The 23,592-nt window shown below is 44.6% G+C and overlaps 8 protein-coding genes across 8 annotated transcripts; 5 read left to right on the plus strand and 3 right to left on the minus strand.

Annotated features, from left to right (window-relative positions):
• Positions 1 to 255: 255 nt before the first annotated feature.
• Positions 256 to 1,655, plus strand: AUEXF2481DRAFT_43677 (uncharacterized protein). Its single transcript, XM_013484785.1, has one exon. The coding sequence runs from the start codon at positions 699 to 701 to the stop codon at positions 1,461 to 1,463; it is 765 nt and encodes a 254-aa protein (XP_013340239.1). The 5' UTR covers positions 256 to 698; the 3' UTR covers positions 1,464 to 1,655.
• A 49-nt stretch (positions 1,656 to 1,704) lies between these two features.
• On the minus strand, positions 1,705 to 3,513 carry AUEXF2481DRAFT_69554 (uncharacterized protein; the record flags this gene model as incomplete). The annotated part of the gene is made up of 1 exon (XM_013484831.1): positions 1,705 to 3,513. One exon carries the CDS (start codon positions 3,511 to 3,513, stop codon positions 1,705 to 1,707), a length of 1,809 nt encoding a protein of 602 aa, XP_013340285.1.
• Positions 3,514 to 4,669: 1,156 nt separating this feature from the next.
• Positions 4,670 to 5,722, plus strand: AUEXF2481DRAFT_8210 (uncharacterized protein; the record flags this gene model as incomplete). Its single annotated transcript, XM_013484763.1, has 4 exons — positions 4,670 to 4,872; positions 4,922 to 5,341; positions 5,394 to 5,492; positions 5,554 to 5,722. 4 exons carry the CDS (start codon positions 4,670 to 4,672, stop codon positions 5,720 to 5,722), a joined length of 891 nt encoding a protein of 296 aa, XP_013340217.1.
• Positions 5,688 to 6,834, plus strand: AUEXF2481DRAFT_450707 (uncharacterized protein). Its single transcript, XM_013484848.1, has 4 exons — positions 5,688 to 5,803; positions 5,862 to 6,018; positions 6,071 to 6,317; positions 6,369 to 6,834. The coding sequence occupies exons 2-4, from the start codon at positions 5,937 to 5,939 to the stop codon at positions 6,589 to 6,591; spliced, it is 552 nt and encodes a 183-aa protein (XP_013340302.1). The 5' UTR covers positions 5,688 to 5,803; positions 5,862 to 5,936; the 3' UTR covers positions 6,592 to 6,834.
• On the minus strand, positions 6,588 to 8,013 carry AUEXF2481DRAFT_43679 (uncharacterized protein). Its single transcript, XM_013484786.1, has one exon. The coding sequence runs from the start codon at positions 7,995 to 7,997 to the stop codon at positions 7,077 to 7,079; it is 921 nt and encodes a 306-aa protein (XP_013340240.1). The 5' UTR covers positions 7,998 to 8,013; the 3' UTR covers positions 6,588 to 7,076.
• Positions 8,014 to 10,193: 2,180 nt separating this feature from the next.
• AUEXF2481DRAFT_450724 (uncharacterized protein) lies at positions 10,194 to 11,580 on the plus strand. Its single transcript, XM_013484849.1, has 3 exons — positions 10,194 to 10,507; positions 10,561 to 10,685; positions 10,755 to 11,580. Exons 1-3 carry the CDS (start codon positions 10,325 to 10,327, stop codon positions 11,272 to 11,274), a joined length of 828 nt encoding a protein of 275 aa, XP_013340303.1. The 5' UTR covers positions 10,194 to 10,324; the 3' UTR covers positions 11,275 to 11,580.
• Positions 11,581 to 11,816: 236 nt separating this feature from the next.
• AUEXF2481DRAFT_43681 (uncharacterized protein) lies at positions 11,817 to 12,946 on the plus strand. The gene has a single exon (XM_013484787.1). The coding sequence runs from the start codon at positions 11,887 to 11,889 to the stop codon at positions 12,886 to 12,888; it is 1,002 nt and encodes a 333-aa protein (XP_013340241.1). The 5' UTR covers positions 11,817 to 11,886; the 3' UTR covers positions 12,889 to 12,946.
• Positions 12,947 to 12,990: 44 nt separating this feature from the next.
• AUEXF2481DRAFT_450721 (uncharacterized protein) lies at positions 12,991 to 14,301 on the minus strand. Its single transcript, XM_013484850.1, has one exon. It carries the CDS (start codon positions 14,193 to 14,195, stop codon positions 13,092 to 13,094), a length of 1,104 nt encoding a protein of 367 aa, XP_013340304.1. The 5' UTR covers positions 14,196 to 14,301; the 3' UTR covers positions 12,991 to 13,091.
• Between the last annotated feature and the right edge of the window lie 9,291 nt (positions 14,302 to 23,592).

Consider the following 23,592-nt stretch of genomic DNA (forward strand, 5'->3'; position numbering starts at 1 on the left):
CCGACCGGCGCGTTCAGGTTATTCTTGGCTTCCTCTACTCTTTGGCCAACTCTTGTCCGTGCACGCCCAGACTTGATATTCCTCACGTGACATTGAAGCAGCTGGCGAATCACAACCACGATCTGGCCAACGATTTGTTCATGTGCATCGAGGAGGATGCGAAGGATGCTCAACGAGTCCGTGCTCAGATCTCTTGTCGAAGCTTGTTCCATGTCAAGCACGACATTCAGCCGTGCCGGCCCGCCGCCGGCGGCTAGTCAGATCGTGCAGTAAGCATCTACATCCATGCCGGTTCCGGCCTCGACCTTGCTGAGACTGTCAGCACAGATGAGATGCATTTTTCGCTTCACAACCGGGGAGGCTGCCAACGCGAGAGTCGTGTACCCTACTTTGCCATCTCTTGCTCGATCTGCTTGCCTCGTTGCAGAGACACACTTCGTGAAGCTTTGCGAGCGTCATCGACTCTTGATCGTCGTCTCCATTTTGTATAAACTTCTCTCGGAACATCGCAATGGAAGGAGCGCTTTGCGGGTGCGATCAAATCGTATTTGAGTCATGTCGCATGCTGAATCCCTTCCAGAAACCCAGCTCAGGATATCTTCCACTTTGACATTGGTGAACCGCCGCGAAGAGTCTCGATCCACAAGACTCTTTTGCAGCGCGTCTCCAGGCCATTGTCAGCTCTGGTTTTCAACGGCATGCGTGAAAGTCAAGAGGAATGTGTGCGTCTGGATGATGTCGATTCTCAGACATTCTCCCGCTTTGTTGAGTGGTTGAACACTGACACATACTCGGCGCCAGGCGCTCCTGACTCCAAGAGTGTGTCTGACAGAGGAGATGAGTGTCAGTCAGACGTCACGTCGCAGTCTGCTCTACTCCCGACATGGGTGGTAGACGGTGATGTATGTCCTACTTCAGAAGAGCAGATGTTTCCTCATCGGAGAGTGTCATCGCGACAGTTCGACTTACCAGGCGCGGCCATCAGACCGATAATCCGTCAGATTGACCAGACACAGAGCCGGTCACCCGACACGAATGAGAGCATTCTGCACGCCTCATGCTTCGCCCATGCCAAACTCTATGTATTTGCAGATCAGAGACAGATATCAGCTTTGCAACGACTCACGGCGAAGAGACTGCAAGAGACATTGCAGACCCTGAACCAATCTGCCGAGCAAGCACTTCTCATCACATCACTGGTCGACTACGCCTACGAGAACACAGCGGGTATGAATATGGAGGAGAACCCTTTGCGTCGTGTTATGGTCGAAACCGCTGCCGAACAGCTTGAACGCCTGATTCCTAGTCCTGTTTTCTTGGAGCTTCTCGAGGAGGGCGGTCAGTTTGTTATGGATCTCGTGCGTGAGATGATGGCTAGGGCGTTGCGACGTGAACAGCAGAACGCCGCGCTTGAAGATGCTGCTAATCATTGGCAAGTGTTTATTGCCAATGCAGCATATTGAGATGACCATCTAAATAGTGACGATTGAACGATATTGATCTTGATGGGGTACGTTAGATAGTCTATCCACATTATCCCTTTTGTTAATCTCGGCCGAAGATCATTTCGTTCGATCTAAGATAGCTGTTACCAATCAAGTAAGGAACTTTAGAAGTTTCTTCATGCAGTTAGAGAAATCAACTAGTTCTGGTGCCATATTTGACGACGATCTTTCATCATCTGTCTGGCGTTTGTCTTGTTTTCTAAAGTCCCAACTCGACAATAGGTAGAATTATCCTGCTACTCTCGTACTTTCCACCAACATGAACGTGGTGTTTGCCATGATTCTGCTGCTCGGCCGGTCTCGGTCGGTTGAACTTCTCGAGTTCAGGGTTGAGCGAGATGTAGCCGAAAACCTGCACTGAGAGCGTTTCTCCAGCTTCGAAATGAGTGGCGCCTGACCAAATACCAATCTCCAGCTCGACAACCTCACCCTTGGGGATACGTTGTTCTTCGTCGTGAGGGTGGAAAGGGATGTGGTCGTGAAGTGTCTTGCTGTGATCGATCTTGCGATGTGAAGCTCGCAACATACCGACATTGCCTTTGAAGTATAGTGCACCGTTGCCGGTCTGTCCTTCGGAAAGATCGTAGGTGGAATCAATCTGCCATCGCTCCTTCGGGATCTGTACGTGAACCAGTGGGTGTCCGTTCTTGTCAAGCTTGCGCAGCTGGACGTACACATTCATGTCGTCGTGTTCATTGCAGGACATGTTGAGGTAGATCTTGGGAGGACCGAGAAGTGTGGTGGGCCTGTCAAATGTGGTTTCGAACTTGATGCGCTCGCTACCCTCTGAGTCGTACGAGTGTGTAGACTCGGCGTTCACAGGCGAAGGCGAGAGGGTCTTGTCGCCGAGGTAGTAGGTGGTATACTTTGTTTCAGGATGAGGGAAATCGGGCAGGGTGATGTTTTCGATCGGAGGTTTGTCGCCATACTGTAGTACAGACCATCTGACCTTCGGAGTTTGCTCCCAATCATTCTTCTCCTCTTTCAGGTAGCGATCAAAGAAATTGCGCAATTCAAGTCGGGATTCCTCTACCGCCCATAGATCAAACCACTCCTGCGTTGCGTTCCACTTGATCCATTTGTTTTCGCTGTCGATCTGCATGTAGGCTCGAATAGATCCCATCGTGTGCATTGCGGCGAAGTCTGTACCGGTGATGAAAGCTGCACACTTGATCTTCTCCAGGGCCGCACGCTTGTCTTCCCAGTATGCTGATGAAAGAGGGTATCGCGAGTACATCTCCTCGAAATCTTCGTATCCGTTTGTGCCTCGCACAGTGAATTTGGTGATGAAGTTGTTGTTAGAGATGGAGAAGATGCCACCTCTGGTAAACTGCTCACGGCCCAGATCCGAGCATCCTTCCCATGGCGCAATGGCTTTCAAGCACGGAGGGTTCTTGGCTGCGATGAAGTACTGCGTGATGGCCAAGTGGGAGTTGCCGGCCATACCGACGTTGCCGTTGCACCAGTCTTGATGGCCCAGGAATTCGACGACATCATATCCGTCTTGCGCCTCTTGCTCACCCATGATGCAGATGTATCCTTCCGAATGACCTGTTCCTCGAGAATCTACATTGGCGACAGCATATCCCCACGCGCAGAAATCCTTGGGATCCACGCTCTCGAAAGTCTCGTATCCGGAGGTGTCGTCTGGCCTGAGACCGAGCTTCCATGGCAAATGAACAGCAATACCGGCCATATTGTACTTCTTGCCATACGGCCCATAAGCTACGATACACGGAATCTTTCCTTTTGCATCGGCAGGGCGGTAAATGTCGGCATACAGCTTGGTTCCATCGCGCATAGCAATTTCAACATCGTTGTCGCGGAGAATGTCAGACTCTAGCTTCTTGCCATCCTGATCATCCCACTGCTTTTTACAGTGCCCTTTCTTGAGAAGATCTTGTCGACCGGGGTTGAAACCCTCGTAACTGTTGTGACCGATGGAAGGCTCGCTGATTGGCTTGAAGGAGATTGGTACCGGATTGACGCCCTGCCAATCTACACCCATTGTTGTTGATTTGTCGACCGACGGATACTATGTGAATGGAAAACAAAGAGAGCGATGGTGATGGGAGGCAAGGAGTGGTGCACGTGGTTTTGAACAAAGTATCGTGGTCTCGAAACGCCCACGTATACCGACCGAACGAAGTTCCGTGAGGGGAGACAATCCTCGGGTAGGTGGAGGAGATCGGGAACTCGGCCTTGCTCGGCCACAATACGATGCGGCTACCCCATCTTTCGGCGACGCGTTTCCAAAGCAGCTTCTGTGCCAATCAGAATCAAGAACAAGTGCTTTCCAAAGCACGTCGCCGACCGAACGAATAATGCTCCGCATTGCGCTCGGCAGCTGATCAAGCGACCGGCCGAGGAAACGCATCGATGGTGCACGCATCACAAATGACAGGACGACAGCCTTGATGTTCATGAACGACTTGTATGGGTACCCGAATTGCGATACAGCTGCACAACCCGCTGCTCGATACAATGACGTCTTGATCAGAGCTATGCCTTTATCATCTATCAAGGATTCTGTTTGAGGTTGGTCCTACGATACGATGGACGGAAAATTCCCGCAACGATGAAAGAGGAACCATGAAGTCTGCGACATCGATGCTGCTAGGGAGCGCGATTCTATGGTCTATCTGTCGTGTAGCGCACGGAAAAAGGTCGTTGGTGACAGCACCCTGGGCGGGATCTTCGCCGTGCGACCAAGGTCGCTGGGCGAGGTTCCGAATGCTTGCGTGGATGGCATACGTCAGGGTCATCATACGTTATTTTCGAGATATGATGACTTTAGACGCCATCCAAGGAGCGTGTGCTACGTGTAATGCATACACTTAGAGCTAGTGGTAGAGCAGAAGCGACATTGATTGATCCGTGAGCTAGTCTGCGATTGATTGGAAGCCCTTCGTTCATTGGCGGCATCCAGTCGAGCGGGCCGGAGAAGATCGGCTTCGCCGAGTTGGACTCAACAAGATAGCGCTGCCGTTATCTAAAGTATCGCGGGGTTGCGGGGTCCGTGATAAGGTGGACGGCTCTCACGAAAAGATGTCTGCAAAAATGATACCATAGCTGTGAGTCGGGGATATGTATCGCAAGATCGACGTGTGATCTATCACGCCATACACTCTTGGAGGCCAATACAGACCTGAGGTCTCCGGAATATGACCCCCAATACTGCTACCGTCGAGGTGCGCGACAACAATCGCACTAGTCACGAAGAGGAACGTCCTGAGGATGTCGGGCAGGACAGGCTCCGTCGCATACCTGACAAGATACCCTGGGTAGTGCTTCTCATCCTGATTGTAGAGTTGGGCGAGAGATTCACATACTTCGGCTTGAGCGCTCCGATACAAAATTACATTAAGTGCGTAAGATCGTCATGCATCTGGTGGGATTTGAGCTGACAAGATCAGGAACCCACACAACCCTGGATCCAATCTTCCGGGAGCACTGGGCAGAGGTCAGGCAGTGGCAACAGCATTGGGCAACTTTTTCAGATTTTGGGCGTATGCTTCGACTGTCGTTGGCGCTACCATTGCAGACCAATGTCTTGGTAGGTTCATGACCATTGCTGCAGCATGCGGCGTGTACATCATCGGTCTGGTCATCTTGGTCGCAACCTCGACTCCAGCGGGCATTGAATCGGGCGCAGGATTCGGTGGTCTCATCGCCGCAATGGTTGTCATCGGTCTCGGCACTGGCAGCATCAAGGCCAATGTTACGCCGATGTGCGCTGAGCAATACTGGCCAGACACGGCGTACACCGAGCAGCTTAAGTCTGGTGAATGGGTTATCGTAGACCCTGAGCTGACGGTCGAGCGCATGTTTAACTGGTATGTGAAAGAATATACTCCATTATATGAGCATCTGTCTGAGTGTCAGCAGGTTCTACTGGGCTGTGAATGTTGGAGCCCTCTCCCCACTGATCACGGTCAATGTCGAGGCAAATGTGTCTTTTTGGATTGCGTACCTGATTCCTCTTGTGTGAGTCTATCATTCATGCCCTCTAGCATCATCCGTGTGCTTGTCGACTGACCAAAGACAGGGTAATCGTTATTGCTACAGCTGTGTTCATCCTGAGCAGCCGACTCTTTGTACAAACTCCTCCGCACGGCTCAGCCGTTGTCGACGCAGTCCGTATCGTGACTATTGCAGTCAAGGAAGGAGGATTCGACAAGGCCAAGCCGAGCGCTCTGGAGGCTCAAGGAGCATGAGATCGTCACGGCTTCGCATCATCTCCTAACTATGCCGACAAATCGGTCAAAGATGTGCAGTCCGGCATCATCGCTTGCAAGGTTCGTGCTCTATGAACACATTCTTGACAAGCGCGAGTCTCGTTGACATGACTTCCAGTTCTTCTTGTTCCTACCTCTGTACTTTGTCTGTTGGATTCAGATCTGGAACAACCTCATCTCACAAGCTGGTGAGATGGCATTGCACGGAACGCCAAATGATCTGCTGCAAAATCTTGACCCAATCGCCTTGATTATCTTTGTCCCACTTCTTGATTGTAAGTCCACAATGGTTCTGAGCGGGATGGACGTGAATGACCTGGGGAACAGTCGTGATTTATCCGCTACTTCGCAAATACAAGATCAACTTCAGTCCAGTCCTGAAGATGACTGCCGGCTTTATTATGGCCTCGATCTCGATGGTATATGCGAGTGTCCTCCAGCATTATATCTACAACTCTCCTCCTAAAAGCATCCATGTGTGGATACAAGCTCCGGCCTACATCTTGGTCGCTTTTTCTGAGGCTTTCGTGATTATCAACGGCCTTGAACTAGCATACACCAAGGCGCCAACAAGGTTCGTTAACAGACCAGATTGAATACACACTTTAGTACTAACGTCTTGCAGTTTGCGCTCTCCGTCTCCGCTTTGTTCTGACTTACTATCGGCATTGCAGCAGCCATTTGTATCGCTCTTGCACCCATGTCTCAAGACCCATACCTTGTGTGGATGTACGCCTCACTTGTTATCGTTGGCTTCGTTGCTGGATGCGGACTCTATCTCTGTTTCAGAAATTCCTTCGATGATGTACCCGTCATCGCTGGGCAAGAAGCGGGAAATATGGAGCTAGACGTTACCGGGGTCGCAGAACATTATGGCAAGCTTGCGATTGAGGAAGAGAGACGACACAAGTAGTGGTGTTTGGTTGGACAATTGTAGGCCTCATCTATACAGATCGTAGGTCTTGGAATAGATGAACATTGAGACATATAGCAATTGCATTCGGTCGTCCTTCATGTTTCCAGTATCTGCTGTGAATTTGTAGTGACGACGTTGTCCAGGCCTTTCCAGTAAATTCTGTCAACACGCAGAAGTGAGAAGCGCAAGATATCGACAGACTTGGAAGGCAGCCAAATTGTCTTCCGCGCACGATCAAGAAGAGCGTGTCAGTCTTGAGCGTCTTCAGGATCGTTAGCTGTGGCTCGAAACAAAGGCAGAGGATCAATCAAAGACACATCTCCCGGAACCCGCTGTAAATCCAAGAACAGCCTCAAACGTGGCAGTACCTCACACTCGGAGATCGTAGTTTTCACAATAGTATATCTCGAATATGTCTCAATCGGCCCCTAACATAAACTCGCGAAGGCATGCCGCAAGCCTGTCTGGCTTTTCTAGCGCCAGACTGTGACCACATTCCTCAAAGATCTCAGATCTGTCCACATTCTCCGCAAGTCGTCTGATGCTCTGCTCGACTAGAGGACCAAAGAATTCCGGTGCACCGATTGTCATAACTCGCATCTCGAGCTTGCCTCCGTCTTCCAGCAGTGCTCGATGATGAGCTGCGTTTTTGAAACCCGCGCGATAGGTCTCCAGAATACCTCGTAAGCCACCCGGCTGCATTGAACAGCTCACCCAATGTTCCAAGGCCGCAGTCTCAATCGCGGTCGGGTTATAACATTCTTGTGTCATGAACATCTCCCAGAACTCGTGCTCGTGACCCTGAATGAGCATCTCCGGGACGTGTGGTATCGAGAAGAAGCCAAGATGCCAACACCAGATACCATCTCGACGGTACTGCGCTGTGACGTTCTTCTCGGTCCAGAAAGATGTTTCCTCCAGGCCGAAACCAGACACCATCATCTCACAGAATGACAAGCTCTTGACACGGTCCCGGCAGGTGGCAGCGAGCGCGTACGCAAAATCCGCTCCGCGATCCTCGCCGTGTATGTGGAACTTGTCAATTTCTAGATATGTCATGAGTTCGCTGAGGTCCTGTGCGTTTGTCGCCGAGTCGTAACCTTCAGTAGTGGGTGGCTTATCGGTGTAGCCGAAACCTCGGAGATCTGGAGCGACGATTGTGAAATGCTCTGTCAACAGTGGAATGAGCTTGTACCAGTAGTAGCTCGTCTTTGGCGTGCCATGAAGCAGGAGGAGAGCTTCAGATCCTTGACCGGCCCGGATGTAATGCATTCGGATGCCATTGACTCTGGCGCGCCCATGTGTGACAGCCTTACCGGTATGATCGTACATCTCCATTATTCCTAGAAATACGAAGATTGAAGGATACTGCAGATTAGGAACACATGGATCGAGCGGTCCTGTTTATAACTCTCGACGCTGTGACAGTTGTGGTTCGTAACGGCGAGCCACCCCTCACCACCAAAAGCAGTAATCTGTAGCGCCCCCCACATTCCCCACGACGTGGCTCTTCTGTACGGATAGGTGATGGTTATGACGCAAAGCCAAGCTAGAGAAACTGCTTTTTGTTTCTCCCTGGCGCTTGTACACAAAAATCGTGGCTCTCGTAAAATGGCTGCCCAAACGCTCGACTTTACTCTGCGTGACCTGGTTCATGACTCCGACTCGACAGGACGGAAACTTGGGTCGACCATGCGCCGCGCGAGCGTTTACTGCAGCGTCTGCACGATCCCCGACCCTCTTTCACGCTCAAGACGACACGGATCATCACATCCATCATGACCAATGACCTGCGACACTCGACAAGAGCCGAGATACCAGACCAGTGGCGGTGTGATCATAGCCCGGTATGGTCTGACCATGATCTCCTGTCTAGTCGCCAGATGGTGGTGCATCAGAAAGAATAAGATACTCGACCAGAGGGAAGCTGAGACTGGCGAGGTCAACAGCTGGCGGAACCAGGCTTATCGATTCGGGATTTTATTGTGCCTTCGTACAGCTTGTTGTTGCACTGCTTGAATCCTTGCGAAGCAAAGGGTGTGACAGTATTCTGCACATAGGGATCAGGAGTTCCATCCGTCATGTTTCATTTCCTGGAAGGTTCGCCTTGTCGACGATAGGGTGCGGAGATGATTGTCCGGTTGTATGTAAAAAGTTGCCGTTCCTGCCATCTGTCAAGCAAACAGATCTGCCAGCTCCCGCTCCCATATGTCCTATCCATGCAGCTGATTTCTTGTTCTCCGTAAAATGGCTTCCTGTCGAGTGCGACCATGGTAGATAGTTCCTGATGTCAAACCATGGACCTGGATACCATCGAGCTGAGCTCACCGTCTCTCTGGGACACGACTAACCCAAATAGGTTGCAGGTGGCAGCTGCCCGCCTTCGAAGTTCGGCGAGACCGGCGCGTGGGAACTTTATCGTCTTGAATGCGACTGCCTTCGCGCACACTGCAAGTCTCGGCAAGACTCCAAAGCTCTCTTCTTGCTTCATTGAGCTTGGTATAGTTGTTGGACCAAGCCCACCATGCAAGCAATACTGCCATCTCAAGGTGGCTTTCGAGGAGTGTGCTCCGTCATAGTGCAGTTGTGATCGCTCAAACGGGTGCCGAAACGTGTCCGGTTGTGACCTCCGATCGCATGTGACGTTTCTCGGCGCTAGTTTTCGACTGCCTTTGGCAAAATTCACCGTTGCACATAACGAGCTTGATTGGGCGAATGACTCGGCAAGTTAAGCTAGGCCGTCGAATGCGGCTAGCGATTTGCATGAGCGCTATACAAAGGTTCTCAATCATGATACTTTCGTGTAGTATCTGCAGTCGATCCAACTTTTCAAGCAGATGCGGCACTGGCAATCAAGTGGACTGTTACATCGGACAAGGTGGTGGCTTACTGTAAGGTATTCTGGAAAGACTCGCTGTCATGGTTTTTGCGTGGATTTTACAGCACGCCTAGATAGAGTTCATACCACGATGACAAGTCCCTGATCCGTTCCTGCATCTCGCAAAACTCGTCCCAATAGGGATTGTAGGAAGGATCATTTGGCACTTGATAAAAGGTGTTGGCGTCCTGTGATGTGAGCTGAGCACTACTGGTACGTCCTCTACAGTCCTCTTGTAATTTCACAGCATCCTTGTTCGTCTTGCCCTCAGCGAAATGTCCTTGCTATGGGTTAATGAGGTGGGTAACCCCCGCAAACAGAGAGATGCCTCGACTCGGTCCTTGATCAAACAACATGTCATGAAGGCGATTGGCAAGTCGCGGAGGGGGCCTCAAAAGGGGAAAGTGGTGTTGCAAGGTCATTTTGTCTTGAACGACAACGAACCATCTCACTGCGAGTACAAAGTGGAACCTGCAGTTGGCTCGCCCTATTCGGTGACATTGTCGCAACACTCCGCTTCGACATATGCACGCTCGGCAAGTGATGAGGATGTCGAAAACGTCGTGGAATACATCCCCCACTCACTGTTCGATGAAACAACTCAGGCGTCTCTTTTTAGTCGAAGTATGTTGACACCACCACCTGCCAGCCACCTGCATTCTTTACTGATGTTTTGAGTGTAGTGCGCTATCATCCTAGGTTCGCGACACAAGATTGCGACTTCCACGCAGAACTATGGTGGGAACTGAGTCAATTGGACCCAGCAGTCAGCGCTCAAGTCGATTCGATGCTGGCGACGAAGTATGGATTTCTTATGACGAAGCCCAATGTGCCCTTTGACCTCGACGGACCTACTCCGGTGATATTACGTCTGGAAGCTTTGAGGGCTACTCAACGAGCAATTGAAGACCCTCGAAGGTGTTATAGTGTTGGCACAATTGCGGCCATTACAGCGAGCATCTTTGAAGCAGTCAGTGACATGCTTAATTCGTGAATATTACGTTTTTGCTGACCTCCGATAAGCATGCTCGTGAGAACGACGTACAGGTTATTCTGCATCTTCGCGGGCTACGTAACATCATCAATCATCGTCCAGGTGGGTTGTCTTCTTTACGAGGCTATCCAAAGCTATGGATTCTGATCTCGATGTAAGTAGAAGATCTTCTTGATGATGCTGGCGAACGAGAATAACTGACGGATGCTTTTCCAATCAACAGGTGTGAGATCATCTGCGCGACTACGTGGGATACTGTTCCAGAGCTTCCATTCCCGATGGACTACTTCCAGGAACCCATCTTCCGACCGACACGTCCGCCGTCTGAGTTCTCTGAACTGGTAAACACTGCTTGGGTCAGCAAGCAGCAACAAAGTGACATTACGACAAGAACATACGACCACATGTCCCACTACCCCCGGCCGCTGTATGATGAACAACAAAAGCCCATCTCACTCCATCCGAGAACAATGATGACAATCTTCAATGGATTCAAGATGTGGCTAAGTCTCCCATGTGCATCTCTGCTCGAAAATCAGGAGATGAGGATGACTTTGCTTCGCAGTTTGGATAGTCTCTTGGATACTCCTACACTGATTCGTAAGCAATGGTCAAGCAGATCATCTGACCTTGTTAATCTTCCTTGGTCTGGTCAGGATGTCTTGAAGCTCATCATTCTAGTCGTACGATGCGGAAACGAGATGCATCCGGTACTTAACACTCTGGCTGCTGAACAACAGTGATTCATGCTTCTAGCCGTCTTGTAGTTGAGGAAGGAACGTTCGCGTTTTGAGACGTCATACCTTTTCCATCTGGCAAAGGAGACCGTGGCTGTGATGACGCGCCCGGCGCAATTTAACCTCCGTCTCCAGGCTCGGCAGGAAGCGCCGGGGCCGGACAGACACGACGAAATCTCCGCAACGACAGGACACATTGGTTGGTAATCGAAAAGATCGGGTCCGACTCGTCAAGAGAGCCGGACCACAGAACACAGCCCGAAGTGGCAGCCGTGAATCCGACGCCGTAGTTTTAGAGTTTGAGGCACCGCCAAATGTGGGAATTCTTCCTGCGAGGGCTCCATCAATACTCTTGGCTACACTATTTCCGCCTTGACGATGGAGATGTTCTTGGAGCTAACTCCGGTGTGGTCTATGCGAGTATGCGCCGCAAGCGGTTTTGCTGACAGGCAACGGAGCAACTTCAAACCACCAAGATGAGGCCTCCGAGAAATTGCAATATCCTCTACAGCATCACAAGCATATAAGATACTTTCTGGCCTGTCTCGACAATTTTCATCATCACCAAAACAAACAGTCTGACAAGCATACGAACAAGTCAAAGACCTCCAAATAAACATGTCTCGCTACGCATCCGCTTTCGCGACACCTAATGGACCCGGCGATGCCCGCCCTACCGCCCTTCAAATCATCAAAGACGAAGAAGCTGAAGGGACACTCGCCGGCAAAGTCATTGTCATTACTGGAACCTCCGCAGGTCTCGGCATCGAGACAGCAAGAGCACTTCTCCACACTGGTGCCAAACTGATTCTGACTGCCCGCAACCTTGAGAAGGCCAAGACTGCTCTAGGCGATATTCTGGTGCCAGGACGTACCGAGCTTGTCACTATGGATAACACATCTCTCGATAGCGTGCGTGCTGCTGCTGAGCAAGTGCTCAAAATTACTGGTGGCCAAGTTAACATCCTCATCAACAACGCCGGTATCATGGCTTTACCCGAGCTCGAGCACACCAAAGACGGTTTCGAGATGCAATTTGGCGTCAATCACTTGGCCCACTTCCTCTTCTTCGAGCTCTTGAAGCCCGCTCTTCTAGCCAGTGCGACACCTGACTGCTCTTCTCGCGTAGTCAACCTTTCCTCATCAGCTCATCGCATCTGCTCCATTAATGAGTCTGGGAATTACAGCTTCGAAAAGGGTGGTTACAATGGTTGGGTTGCGTATGGACAGGCCAAGACAGCCAACATTTACATGACCAACGAGATTGAGCGACGCTACGGATCTCGTGGTCTGCATGCAAACAGCGCTCACCCGGGCTTCATCATGACTGAGCTGACAAGGCATTTGGACGACAGCGCAAAGGATGGTTGGGGTGATGAGTCCATCTTGAAGGTCATGAAGTCTGTTGAGCAGGGTGCTGCTACCACTGTTTGGGCTGCTGTCGGAAAAGAGTGGGAGAATCAGGGCGGCTTGTACCTTGCTGACTGTGATGTCGCGCCTCTCGTGGAGGACGGTCGTGGTGCAGAAGGTACTGGCCGCGTTGCTCATGCCTACGATCCCGAGAGAGAAGTGCGTCTGTGGAAGGACTCTCTGAAGATGGTCGGTCTGAATTCGGAGTAAGCAATTGATAGAGTGTGTCGCCGAAGCAAGAAAGATTGAATCTCAGTCCGTAGTCGTCGACAATAAAAACTAAGAGCTTGTTCTGCAAAAGTCGTCTAGCTTCGTCATCGTTATTTGTGCATGCTTCACGCGTCTTGCTCACGTGCTCTGATAGCGGATCAAGCAGGAGATGTTAGGTGTTCAAACATGGCCTGGTATTGGTCTCATCTCGAGTCAGTCAACCGGTTACTTGCATCCGCAGTCGACATCAGATCTGTAGACTCAAAAGCAAAGACAGTGACAAGGCAAAATGACCAGGCGCTCAAATCCTCGATCGGCGGAGGCAACGAACAAAGATACACTTTGATCGCTTCCGCCTGCAACTTTGCTCTTGTACTCGCCCACCACTGTCTTGTCCCTCCAAGTACTTTGAACCAACAGAACAGGAGCATCATTGCTTGTGGCGATCTCCCAGCGAGCAGTTGACAAAGGTGTGGCCATGCTTTGCCGCCAAATCGGAGAATGTCATCACGGTAGTTTGCGGTTCCAGATGAGAACATGATAGGTGCAAGACGATCAGCTATGCTGCGCACCATCTCTTGAACCATATCGTCGCCGATGTTGAGGTTGCAAATCATCTCGAGGATGAAGAGCGAGTCCGGTGTTTTAGGCTCGCGAATGGGCATCGATCCTTTGGGCGCTGCCAATGCCCAGACAGATGCGAAGATCGAGGAGGGTGTAAAGGTGCCCAGAGTCATTCGTAGAGCTCTCAGACCGTGAGATAATGCAAGTGGAGCAAGCATCGTCTCGACGGCGGCTTCGTAATCGACAATGAAAGCGTCAGGAGCCATCTCGCCGTCGAGAGTGGTGCTGTAATATAGAGATAGCAAGGATCCAGTCACTAGCGCATCACCGTATTCCTGAGAAGCAGTCGGATCAGCCAAGGAAACTGCGGTTCGATAATTCTGTAGCCCACGCTGCCAGTGAACGGCTTCAAGCAGAGCATGGTTGGCACTGCTCTCTGTTCGGTTTGCTAGACGTCGGAGATGCGCATTGGAAAGAGCCAGAATCATGTGCATAATGAAAGGTTGCTGCCATGCCGAGTGTGGAACGTGCTCGTGCATGACTGCACGCATGGCACACCCACCGAGCGTCCTTGAAGTGGTATTACGGAAATGCTGCAGCGTGTGGACGACGTTCGTTAATAATGACCCCTTGGCAGCGGTCCCAAGCAGTTCAGTAAGATCCAGTTGAATCATTCCGAGAGACAAATCATTCATTAAGGTTGTTGGTGAGGCTGTCAGTCGTTGCGACTGCATTTGCCTCATAGCATCCACCTCGTAAACACATGGGCTGTCCTTGCGCTGGCGCTGGCAATAACTACACCGTGGCTTGACCTCATCACACTTGCTCAGAATTCAGCTTCCATATTTCCATAGCACCAGCAAATATAATTCGTCGGCGCTTGCAAGCCTGGCATCCGGCGCGTGACTTTTTGTGCGGCCTTCTCGCCCTATCGGCAGTTTCCAGTAGGATGACTCCGGATTTGTCGGTGCTTCGCTGTGCTCTGAATACAAGGGGGGTGCAAGAACGGATTACCACCCCCCTTCGCCGAAGTTTATTCGCTACTACGCATTAGCATTAACTCGACGACCTTAATTCATTAAATACGACTACTTAATTTATCGATATAAGGCTTCTACTACTTAGTATATATGCCGTTCGCTGTAATAACTGCCTCGTAACGTTTGTATATACTTTATACGTACTTCCGGATGTCGCGTTCGTCTAGTTTTAACTATTCCTCCTCTACGTACTAACGTACTTCTTCCTTCGTCTTCGGAAATCGTCTACTAACCCTCTATTTTAGTAATCGCTAGAGGTTCTTAATTAGATTAAGATCAGGTAAGTTTAGAGGCTAATCTATATAAGTAACCCCTCGTTTAGCGTAATAATTACGCGTTACGAAGGCCTTATAGATAGAGGCGTTATCTTCTATAAATATAAGATTATCTAAGGCCTAATAATGATAGTTGTAATCTACTATAAATTAGTACGTAGAAGGTAGTACTTTTATATAGTATACCTCTCCGTTTATCTTGCCCTATTCCTTCTTAAAAACTACGAGAGGACCGAGGCTATTATTACGATCCTACCTCGGATAGGGTTATACAGCCTACTCTATAGTTCCCCGCACCTTAGCGGAATAGAGCACTCTATATAACACGCTATCTGCTCTACCCTACTCTGCTACTCTGCTTTATAGAGCATAATAGAGTATATAGAGTAACCTATATACACTCATTATCTATTAAGTATATAGGNAGGTAGGACGACCTTAGGTAGTCCTACGTTTAACTTAATTAGTTATTCTAANAGTCCCTTTAGTATANACTACTTTATATACTACNTNCTTTACTTCGCTTAACACTCCGCTTTACGAGTCTAACCCTATAACCTATTATCTTATCCTAGATAGTTAGCTATAATAACTTTAAACGCCCTTAGAATAAGTCACTTAAGTAATACTACCCTAAAAGGTATACCTAGCGAGGCTAGTAGAAACCGCTTTACTAGTACTACTCGTAACGATAGTAAAGTCGCTAAGCCCGACCTCTACTATAGAGACCGCTAGGGGCTTAACGATTAGCTTAACTAGATAGATCTTTACTATATCTTTACTCTTATAAAGGAAGCTAAGAAGACTATCTTTACTAGTACCTACCTCTATAAAAGAGCCTAGCACTAGATGAAACTAATGCTTTAAAAGTTCCTTAATAAACGTAAGGATACTAACGGGATTATAATAAGCTTTATTAAGTTTAAGACCGAGATACGCCGTATCTTTAGTATCTCTAACGAAGATAAGGTTACTATACGCCTTATTTAGTATATCCGTTAGTATACTTTAGTATCCGAATATACCGCTAAGTTCTAAGAGTACGCCTAAGTTACCGATTAGGATAATTCCGCCCTTATAACTATATATCGACGTAGTCTAAAGGAAAATGTTAAAGACGAACTTATATAAGCTAGTATAAAAATCGAAGATCTAGATAATCTTATCTATATAACGATCGAAATCGACGATAATCTTTACGAATATACTATAAAACGACGCTACGACGTAGCCCCTCGAGGTAAGTCTAGTTACGTCTTATACTATAATTATAAAGGAAAGAATAACTTTAGTAGACGTAACTAGTACTAGGATCCCTATAGACCCTAACTAATAGAACTAGACATTACTAAAGATCGACGATCGAATAAGAAGAAGTAGTTTAAAGGGAAGAGTTTAATAACTTACTATAGATATAGTAAGAAAGGCTATATAGTAAGGGATTATTATTTAAAAAATAAAGTACCTTAAAGATAATTTAATATAATGTAGCGCTACCCTAACGTCGGGCTAGAGCGTAAGGAACTTAAGGAGCTAAAACTAAAGATTAAGAATCTTTAATATAATTACTATAGAAGGCTTAGCTAGACCGTATACTACGACGATAGCTACTTAATCTACTATAGTTCTAAGATAGGATCTAGATAGTTTCCCTCTTAGCTAAAGGGTAGAGGAAAAGGCTACTATAATGTTATTACTAGGAAGGATAACCTCGAGGAAGGAGAGTTTAAAGAGGATAGTGTCGAAAGTAATCCTAAGGAGGATACTACTAATAGTAAGGAGGAATCTAAAGAAGAATCTATCGACGACGACTATAACTACCTTTATAATAGTAAGGAAGGTATTAAAGTACTTTATACTTATATTCTATTATATTTTACTAAGATATTTAACGTTATAATAAAATATAGAGAGGAAGCCTTTCTAAAGATTAATAAATAAAGATTCTTATACCCTTATAACTTTAATAATATACTAGATTAGATCTATAAGGCATTTTAGAAACATCGATTAGTAGTAGTCGACTATAACTTTAAGGCTTTCATTTAGGAAAGGCCGCTACTTAGAAGTACCTTTATACTTATAGGATATATTATTCCTACTAGAGAATGTATTAATAGAAGTATATAAGATAGCATTAATTTACTACGATCTCGATACGGATAAGCTTAATAATAGTAACGAGTGCTATATAAACGACACCTCTACGAACTCGAAATAGGAACTAAAAGTAACGGTAAAGTTACCTTTACGAACCTACCTATTAATATCGATTTAGGAAAAGAGTAGATTCTCGTAGTAAGGGCAGCTAACGAGAATATAACATAATCTAAGCCCTAGTATTAACATTATTAATAATAGTATTTCGTATACTAATTACTATATAAGGAAAACGACTATACGTAATAATAGACTCTAGAGTAAGCGGAAACTTTATATCTATATCGGTAGTCGCTCGATTTAGAATAGCTACTTAATCGAAAAAATATAGATACGACCTAATAACGGTAGACGGCTTAGCGTTACCTAGCGTATTAAAGGAAACGGTACCTCTAAAGATTATTACCTAACGGCACTATAAGGACATTATCTTAGACGTTATAGAAATAGCTAATTACTATATCGTCCTAGGTATACCCTAGTTAAGGTAATATAACCTAGTAATTAATTAGATATTACGATTATTACGGTTCGAGGAGTATAACTACGTAGTCGACTCGCGACCTACGCACTAGTAGCGTTCGGTAGTAGATAAGAGGAAAGGGCGAAAATAGGCTATAATAGTATATATTACTATTACCTCGACTAAGGTATTAGTAAAGAAGTATAATACTAGCTCCGTAAGCACCGATCTTAGAGGTTAGACGGGCTACGAAGCGAGAGTTATTAAAGGAAGTTACGTACCTTCTAATATCCCTAAATAATATAGTAAATAGAAACGCTTATTCTAGGAAGAGGAGAACGTAAACGCGTTACCTAGGTATTAGCTGTAGGATTACGAAATTAGACTCGAACTAGGGAAGTAACCTATATTTAGACCTATCTATACGTTATCTAAAAAAGAACTTAAGACGCTTTAAGAATACTTAGACGAGAACTTAGTACGAGGATTTATCTAAAAATTAGAATCCCTTATAGGTTACCTAATTCTATTTATACTAAAGAAAGACGGTAGCTTATAACTATACGTCGATTACCGAAAGATTAATAATATTACTATTAAGAATCGTTACTTATTACTAAATATTAAAGAACTATAAGACCGCCTCTTAAAGGCTAAGTAGTTTTTAAAGATTAATCTTAAAGGAGCTTATAACCTTATCTAAATAAAGGAGGGAGAAGAATAGAAGACCGCGTTTTAAATACGCTACGGGCACTATAAGTACCTAGTTATACTATTTAGTCTTACTAACGCCCTAGCTACCTATTAGATAATAATTAATAATACGCTACGAGAATACTTAGATAGGACAGTTATCGTATACCTCGACGATATCCTAATCTATATAGATAGAAACCTAGAATAATATATAAAAGATGTATAATAAGTCTTAACTAAGCTTTAAGAACGGAGACTTAAGGTAAACCTAAAGAAATATAAATTTTACGTTAAGGAAACTAAATTTCTCGGCTTTATTATAAGAGTCGACGGCATCTAGATTAATCCTACGAAAATTATATCTATTAAAGAATAGCCTACTCTAAAGAATCTTAAAGAAGTATAATCGTTCCTTAGACTTACTAATTATAATAGGAAGTTTATATTAGGTTACTTCTAGATAGCGTTACCGCTTATAGAACTTATAAAGTAAGATACTCTATTTATATAGAAAGAACGGTAATAGAAAGCTTTCGAAGCACTTAAATAGGTATATATCGACGGACCTACTCTAAGAATGTTTAACTTAGGAAAGCTAGTCTATATCGAGACTAATGTATCTAATAGAGCGATTAGAGTATATCTTACGTAAGACTATAAAGGGAAACGACATCCCGTAGCTTACTACTTACGTAAGATAATACTAGTAGAATAGAATTACGACATTTATAATAAAGAACTTCTCGCTATAGTCGTAGCCCTATAACATTAGAGAGTTTACGCCGAAGGAGCCCCCTTACTTACTATCTTTATAAACTATAAGAACCTCTTAACCTTTATAACTACTAAAGTTCTTAACCGTAGGTAAGTGCAATAGTTAGAACTTCTTAGTTAATATAAATTTAAAATCTAGTATATACTAGGTAAGGATAACGGTAGAGCGGACGCGCTTAGTAGAAGAATTAACTATATAAAAGGTAAGGAGGCTATTATATATAGCATCCTCTAAACTAATAAAGATAGAACACTTAGCGTACGGACATATAAGTTTAATGCTATATTATATATTATAAAGGATAATAAAGAGGAGTTTTCTATCTTATACGACAAATACTAAGTACCTAAATAATATTAGGAACAGTGTATTAAGGACTACTACGATAACCTAATATACGGTTACCCTAGTATTACTAGAATAATCGAGGTTATATAACGTAACTTTACCTTCCTATATATAAAAGTAAAGGTTACGGTATACGTTTAGAAGTGTCGTAGCTATTAGATAAATAAGTCGTCTAGATATACGAAGTATAGGAAGATCTAATTTATAGACCTACCGCTATAGCCTTAGGACGAAGTTATAATAGATTTTATTACTAGATTACGTACTTTATAGCCGCTAGACGGCTCGAACCTACGTAAGTAATACGACTTAATACTAGTTATAGTCGACAGACTTACGAAGTATATATACTTCGTTCCCTATTTAAAATCGATAATAGTAGAGGAATTAGCACACTTAGTTCTAGATAGACTAATTAGGTATTATAGGATCCTTAAGTCCTTTATTACGGATCGTAATAAGCTGTTTACGTTAAACTACTAGAAGACACTCGTCTCTATAATAGGCATTAAATATAAGCTCTTAACTACTTACTACCTATAGACTAATAGTTAAACCGAGAGAGCGAACTAGACGCTCGAGGCCTATCTATAACATTATGTTAACTACGCTTAAGATAATTAGGTTAACTACTTACTAATAGCATAACTGGCGCTAAATTAATAAGTTTCTACTATAATAGGAATTACGCTATTTTATACTAATTTCGGAAAGTACCCTAATTTGTTTATAGAACCTAGGCTATAGCATCTAAACGTAGATAGGGCAATAACTACTAGCGACTAGCTAAAGGAGTTATATAAGCAATTATAGTAAAAGATACTATTATCCTAGGACAGTTTACGACGAAATAGATAAAAATTAAAACCGGATCCTTAGCTAAAGAAGGGAGATAAGGTATATCTACTTATAAAAAACTTACGATTTTAACGGACGATAAGAAAACTGGATTATATTAAGGTCGGACTATTTTTAATTTTAGAAGTTAGAGGACTAGTTAACTATAAACTCTAACTTCCTAACGATACGAAAATATACCCGGTGTTTTATATATCACTCCTTAAACTAGCAGACCTAGAAACACCGTTATAGATAACATTCTATTTCTAGATAGAAGAAGACGACGAATTTAAAGTTAAAGAAATACTAGAATAATAGGGTTAGCGATACCTTATAAAATAGAAGGGTTACCTACACTCGGAAAATATATAGGAACTACGAGGGAACCTTAGGAACTGCTAGAACCTCCTATAATAGTTCTAGTAGTCTCGACATTCTAGAAATTAGAAGATAAGTCGAAACTACTATTTATAGCATTCTAAGTCTCTAGACCTAACTTAAGGCTAGGCTCGTTAGTAGAAAACTTAAGCACTATAGCGTCGATCTCCTCTTATTCGATACTTACGTACTCCGTAGCTACTACCTCCTCCTCTTTCTAGTTTAAGAGATCTATTTATTAACAAAGGCGTATCTCCTAGGCGAACGCCGTTTATTAACGCTCGCGCGCGAGGTCTGCTTCCTTTCGAGCCTACTCTTACGTATAGTACGTATCTTTAATAGCGTTACGTAACCGTTTACGCTCTTACTTTAGGCGATCCTATTTAGATTACGATATATAGATATTATACCGCTAATTACGACGAAGACATTTACTATACTTTCTAGAACGAACGTAGACCCGATAGACGCGATTATACTTAGTATAAGTTACGTACGGTTTTACTATAATAGTTCCTTCTAATTCGATATAGGCGGCGAGTCCTTTACGACGTTTAGTGCTATTATCCCTTTCCTTAAGTATTATAAGAAGGAGACATTACTTACTAAGGTAGAAATAGGAGATAAACAGCTAATTATATACGTTAGCGTTAGGACGACGCTAGTACGGAAGGGGGATAGTATTACGATCCTACCTTAGATAGGGTTATATAGCCTACTTTATAGTTCCCTATATCTTAGCGGAATAGAGCACTCTATATAATACGCTATCTACTCTACTCTACTCTACTACTCTACTTTATAGAGTATAATAGAGTATATAGAGTAACCTATATACACTTATTATCTATTAAGTATATAGGNAGGTAGGACGACCTTAGGTAGTCCTACGTTTAACTTAATTAGTTATTCTAATAGTCCCTTTAGTATATACTACTTTATATACTACCTACTTTACTTCGCTTAACACTCCGCTTTACGAGTCTAACCCTATAACTTATTATCTTATTCTAGATAGTTAGCTATAATAGCTATACGACGTTATATAGCCCTAAATTATCTACGCTAAATACTTCTAGAATTTAGTAACTAGATAGTTAGATTTAAACTTCTTATCTACGCGTCTAGTTATATAAACCTAGCCGAAGTATCTATAGCGAATTAAGGCTTTATCTATCTATATATTACGGGTAAGCGTCGTATATACGGACGCTTAGTATAGTTTAGTGTTTAATAGGTTTAATAAGAGGAGGAACGAGAGTCTATCTAGGCGGGCTCCGTCTAAGAATATACGGACGCTAAGGATACTATATAGGCCGTACGGGTACCGCCCGTACCCTACTCTAAGGCCTCGCCCTTTATATTACTCCCCTCCCTTCCTATTTCTCTCTCCCTTTAGTTTAAAATAACCGGCACCCTTTCGTAAAGTTAAGTAAAGCGGCTATAAGGTTATATTAGATAGTAGTAAAGTTAGTTAGTAGCGCCGCGCCGGATCCGGCGATACTAGTAAACGATATAAGCGGCCGCTTTCCCGTTTACCGCCGCGTAAATATCTGCTTCTAATACGTAGTTATTAGATTCCTATTATAAGACCGTAGGTTCGCGTATAAGAGGCCGTCTATAATAGTAGCTATTACTTTAATAGATTTCTTTTATAATAGTAGCCTTTATAATAGGGCTCTACGCGTATACTACCGCGCTTAGCTTTCTTCTACTAACCTTCCTTCCTTTAATAATAATAATAATAATAGTAGTAGCAGTAATAATAGTAGTAGTAATAATACTATACGTTACGCCTTATACTTATACCTACGCGTCCCGCGTAGTATCGCCGCTCTCTATATAAAACTAATCGGCGTTTTATTTTATAGATATCTACTATTACCTACTACGTCGGCTACGCCCTCGCTAGGGTCGACTACGTCGACTAAGTTATAAGTTATCGGTCTCCGTAGTTTTTTAGCTAGATCCCTAATGTTTTAGTCCGCCCGCTCTCGCGCGTACGTCGCCTACGCCGGCGCTTATAAGAATTACGAGAATCTATAGGTTTTTTGCCGTTCTCCGCCTAAAAATCGTCGCTTACCGCTTAGTCCCTAAATAGCTTATATAGCCTACGCTATCTAGACTCGGTCTAATAATAATAATAAGTATATACCGCCCTCCGTCGCTTTTCCGTTAGCTTACAGTACTTTAGCGATAAGGCCTACGTAGACCTTAAGAAGGTCCTTAAGGCCTATAAGGCCCTTAAGCCCCTTAAGGCTTCTAGTCTTCTCTCTAGGTATATTATATTAATATCTGCCTATTTTTTATTAGCTTATAGTAAATCTAGCCTAGTCGCTACTAAGGTTACTACCTCGGTAGTCGACGTTATTACCTAGTAGGGCTAGACGTAAGTAAAAGATCGGTCTCTAGTAGAAAATCGTCGCTAACCGGTCGTTATAGTACTAGCGGCGTCCCCTCTACTCTAGTCCTTAGCGCTCGTCGCTAGAACTAAGTTTTTTTTTTTTTTTTTTTTGTTTCGCTTTTTCTTAGTCTTTCTTTTAGTTTCTAGTAGTTTTCAGGCAGGTTCCGTAATAATTAATCTCCCCGTTTTTCTCTATAATAAATTCCTAGTGTTTTTATAGTTTTCTGTAATAAAAGTGTCGGTACCCGTTTTATAACGCTAGTAGTCCTAATTCTAAATTAACCTCCTCTTCTTCTTTTTCGTTTTATATTACTCTAAGGGACTATCGTAGTATTTAGCGTCTCTGAAATCTTTCTCGAAACGATTTATAGCCTTATTATCTAATAGTTCCTTTAAGGGTTCTTAGGTAAAGTTATAGTATCTAGCCTATTTTACTAGGACTTCCCTTCCTTTTCCTCTCTTCTTTAGGCGCGCGTATAAGATCTTCTTTATATAGTACTCTTCGTACGACTCTATTAAGACTAGCTCTAGTTAAGAGTCGTCGGACTCCTACCCTAGTAAGGGGTCGTCGCCGGTAGGTCGTAGTAAGTCTATATAGAATATAGGGTAGATATTATTTAGTATCCTAGTTAGCCTTATAGATACCGGCGATAATACCTCGGAGACCGTATATTTCGCGTATTTCGTATCTAGACTCTTCTTTAGCCGGTTCGTCTTATAATTCCTTAAATCTAGCTATACCTTATCGCCTACCTAGTAGA

Source organism: Aureobasidium subglaciale (assembly GCF_000721755.1).
Source record: "Aureobasidium subglaciale EXF-2481 unplaced genomic scaffold scaffold_26, whole genome shotgun sequence".
Lineage (NCBI taxonomy): Eukaryota > Fungi > Ascomycota > Dothideomycetes > Dothideales > Saccotheciaceae > Aureobasidium > Aureobasidium subglaciale.